The sequence below is a fragment of the Lithobates pipiens genome, unplaced genomic scaffold (genome assembly GCF_037356315.1).
Source record: "Lithobates pipiens isolate NorthernLeopardFrog02 unplaced genomic scaffold, aLitPip1_a1.2 Scaffold_1, whole genome shotgun sequence".
NCBI classification, from domain to species: Eukaryota; Metazoa; Chordata; class Amphibia; order Anura; family Ranidae; genus Lithobates; species Lithobates pipiens.
This window is the reverse complement of record NW_027507685.1, coordinates 57474652-57478734: the sequence shown is the minus strand read 5'-3', so window position 1 is coordinate 57478734 and position 4083 is coordinate 57474652. Positions and strand designations below refer to the sequence as shown.

The following is a 4083-nucleotide window of genomic DNA, read 5'->3' as shown; positions in this document are numbered from 1 at the left end:
GTAGGTGGATAATAGCGGTATGTACTGGGTACAGAGCAGGCACACAGCACGCACTATCTCCTGAGTGACACTGCTGACTGCAAGCTCTATTGTTAAAGATGGACCACTAGCTATATAGGTGAGGTGAATATCACGGTGTATACTGCGGTCAGGGCACGCAGACAATAACAAGAAAACAGCAGAGTTAAAGGGGTATATACAGCTGTATACTGTGCTGTGCTGGAGGCACACACAACTTCCAATAACTCCAGCAGATGTCAATCGGGCCCAAATAGAGAACAGCTATGTAGGTGGATAATAGCGGTATGTACTGGGTACAGAGCAGGCACACAGCACGCACTATCTCCTGAGTGACACTGCTGACTGCAAGCTCTATTGTTAAAGATGGACCACTAGCTATATAGGTGAGGTGAATATCACGGTGTATACTGCGGTCAGGGCACGCAGACAATAACAAGAAAACAGCAGAGTTAAAGGGGCATATACAGCTGTATACTGTGCTGTGCTGGAGGCACACACAACTTCCAATAACTCCAGCAAATGACAATCGGGCTCAAATAGAGAACAGCTATGTAGGTGTATATAGTGGTATGTACTGGGTACAGAGCACGCAGACAGCACGCACTAACACTACTGACTGCAAGCTCTATTATTAAAGCTAGATCACTAGCTATATAGGTGAGGTGAATATAGTGGTGTATACTGCGGTCAGGGCACAGACAGTAACCACTACACAAGAGCAAAATAGTAAATCAGCCAAAAACGATTGGTGTGTAACTGTGTTGAAGGTACACAGAACACCCACTGCTTCAGATGCTAACAAACACTACACGAGGCCGCCTGAAAGGCAGCTTTATATAGTGTGGGGCGTGCACTACACTGTCTGAGCTATGATTGGCCACAGGCAGGATGCCTGTGACCAACCATTGCTCTTCCCGCTACTGGCGCTGCGATTGGCCAAGCATGCGGGGTCACAGTGCATGCTTGGCCAATCGTGAGACAGCAATGCATTGCGCCATCGCAGTGCATTGTGGGCCACACGAATTTTGCCGCGAACGGCCCAAACGTTCGGAATTCGGCGAACGCACGAACGACCGATGTTCGAGTCGAACATGCGTTCGACTCGAACACGAAGCTCATCCCTAATATTGAGCAACCAGCTAAATTTCACAGGAATCAGTCCATTCAACCCTACTCTTTCAGTCTCTTTGACCCAAAACTTGATTTGCTTGTGTGGCTATAATGTACAATGTAATTCTTAAGGAGCACCTAAACTCAAAGAATAGGTCCACTTTAAAAATAAGGGTGTTGTTCTTTGCTTCTTTACCTTTTGTTTAGTTTTTAAGAAATTGTATTGTTATGAGGGAAGGTGAGCACAATCAGTAGGAGAGAATTTTATGACTGATAAATATCCCCTGTTTCATCTTTTATAGTAATATTTTCTAAGGGTTTGTAGAACACATGCAATCCTGGATTAGTATGAAATATTAGATTCTAACCATCTAATTATAGCTTGGCAGGTCTAATCTGTGGAATACCATAATTAGCTATTGCAAACGTACTCTTTATAAAACTAAATTATGAATCATGTGTTTAGTAATCCCAGTGTCATTTATAATTACTTGTATACCACGCCACAGTGCTAAGTTATAGATCACCAGTTTATATGGGTATTTGTTGACACAACTGATTTATGTAATAAGGCACAGAGAGAAACCAGTGAAATTGCAACCTACACTGACTCCAAAAAAGCGATATGCTTGTTCCAGTGTTTGGGTATTTTCTTTTATCCTTGGTCTAATTTTACACATTTGACAGTAAATATAATTTGAATATACAGGTTCCTTTTAAAGAGGCAAGTTATTTTCTCTTCTGCTAAATTCTCATTGGCTTGTACATTTCCTCCATCTTATAAAATATATTTTTTTGTATTTAACAAAAAGGACATAGTAGATTTTATTACATAAAAAGATATAAACTAATAAACAAAACTTCTATGCTAGAGAATTCCAAAACAAGGCGATGTTCTAAAATGTTAGAATTGATTTGCTGGATGACACAAGCACTTTGCTGCATTAATACCTCTGTGATGGATTCACTGTGACGTTTAAGAAGATTAACTCTGTCTAAAAACCTGATTGGTTGTGAGAGCTTCTTGATGACCCATTCACATTCCTTTAGATAACAAAGATCACATTTCAAATCTCAGCTATGCTGCCATCATCCAGGTCACTTGCGGACAGGATTTTAGCTCTGAGAATTTACCTGATCTCAGTCGTTTTCAGTGGGTGGCCGGTTCTTGAGATTAATAGTGAATTCAGAAACATCACCTGTCCTAACCTGTGCCGGTGTACTGCTGATCATGACATATACTGTGAAAAAATGGGCATTGAAGACCTTCCACCTGATCTACCTCCATCTGCGGTATCTTTGAACTTGGCAGGAAACCAAATACGGATCCTTCATTTTGACGCTTTCAAGTTTGTCCCTTCCCTTCATATCCTGTGGCTGAACCAGAACAACTTGACATTCCTATATCCTGGTGTTTTTATTGCACTCAACAACTTAAAAGAGTTAAATCTTAGTAGGAACCAAAGGCTGACCTACCTTCATGCCCACACATTCCGAGGCCTCTCAAGCCTTCTGTCTTTGGATCTGTCTCACTGCAACATTTTTGAAATCCACCCGTTGGTGTTCACCCACTTGCCATCTTTAGAGGTTCTCAACTTAGCATCCAATAAGATACATTATGTGCCACAAGCCTTGAGAAAACTGCACAATGTCACCAGGTTGTCCATGGAAAATAATTTCATAGAAGCCATAGGGAAGAATTCTTTCAAACATCAGCAAGCCTTGCAAGCTCTTAATCTACGAAGGAACCAGATTTGGGCCATACAACATGAAGCCTTCAACCAGCTGAACAAACTGAGCGTGCTAAATTTAGGACATAACTCCCTATCTCATTTGCCTAATCAGCTTTTCAGTGGATTGGATCAGCTCAAGATTATGTACCTGGAAGCTAACAGGATTGATAAAATCAACTGCTCCTTTAACATGCTGGTTAACCTGAAAAAGTTGTATCTCAATAACAATCTGATAACACACGTTACCCGCAATGCTTTTTCGAATCTAAAACAACTGCAGTTTCTACATTTAAATAAAAATAGCTTGACTTCTGTTCCCAGTTACTTGTTCTTGCATATGCCCCAACTGAAAAATGTCTACCTTTCGTTTAACCCTTGGAGCTGTGACTGCAGTATGGCCTGGATTGCCACCTGGATGGTGGATTATAAAGGAATAGTTCAAGGTCTCAATTGTGTCTTTGCCTTGTCATATAAATCAACATCAGAAGTTTTCACAGGACACGGAGTTACCTGCCCCCAAGAAGAAATCACTGAGGATAAATGTGTGGAAAGCTTAAATGATTCTGCTTCCACTTTAACTGATACATCATATATAATATTTAGCATACTAATATGCTTTATTGGTGGATTAAAGTAGCCCTAAATGTAAACTTTCTTTTGCTTTTTTCTCTTATTGGAAACCCTGTCAGGTTCTTTTTTTTTTTTTGCCATCAGGTTATCATTGGGGAAATTTCCCTTCACTTCCTGTCTTATAGCCAAAACAGAAAGCGAGAGGAAATCCCTCCAAAGTGAGGGAGTCCATGATTGTCACCAGGGCATTCATAGCTAGTGTCACCATTGAAAGATGTCCCCTCTAGTCCTGTTCTGGTAAGAACCTAAAATATGTGATTTTTTTTTTTTTCGGGCCAATTACATATACAGAAATTACAGAAAAGTACCTGTTGATCCTACTAGAAAGCCAGTGTCCATGTAACTGCCTGTGCACTAAACTGAAATTTCAAACAATATTATGAGCCTTCCCAGAATGCCCCCCCCCCTTCTTTGTTATGCAGATGAGAGAAGGAGATATGCTGTATTCTAAAATATCTCCTGTCCTAGGGTGATAACCCTGCTTCTTCAAATATGCAGTGTACTGAGCTCTGCTACCCTAGGACAGGAAATATGTTTTTGGTAGGATCGCCAGCTGAAAACTAAGGAAGAAAGCCTGAAAAAAATAAAA

At 40.7% G+C, this 4083-nt stretch overlaps 1 protein-coding gene across 1 annotated transcript; it reads left to right on the top strand.

Moving 5' to 3' along the window:
* Window positions 1–2143: 2143 nt before the first annotated feature.
* LOC143988115 (uncharacterized) lies at window positions 2144–3545 on the top strand. Its single transcript, XM_077487409.1, has one exon. It carries the CDS (start codon window positions 2212–2214, stop codon window positions 3499–3501), a length of 1290 nt encoding a protein of 429 aa, XP_077343535.1. The 5' UTR covers window positions 2144–2211; the 3' UTR covers window positions 3502–3545.
* Window positions 3546–4083: the final 538 nt, after the last annotated feature.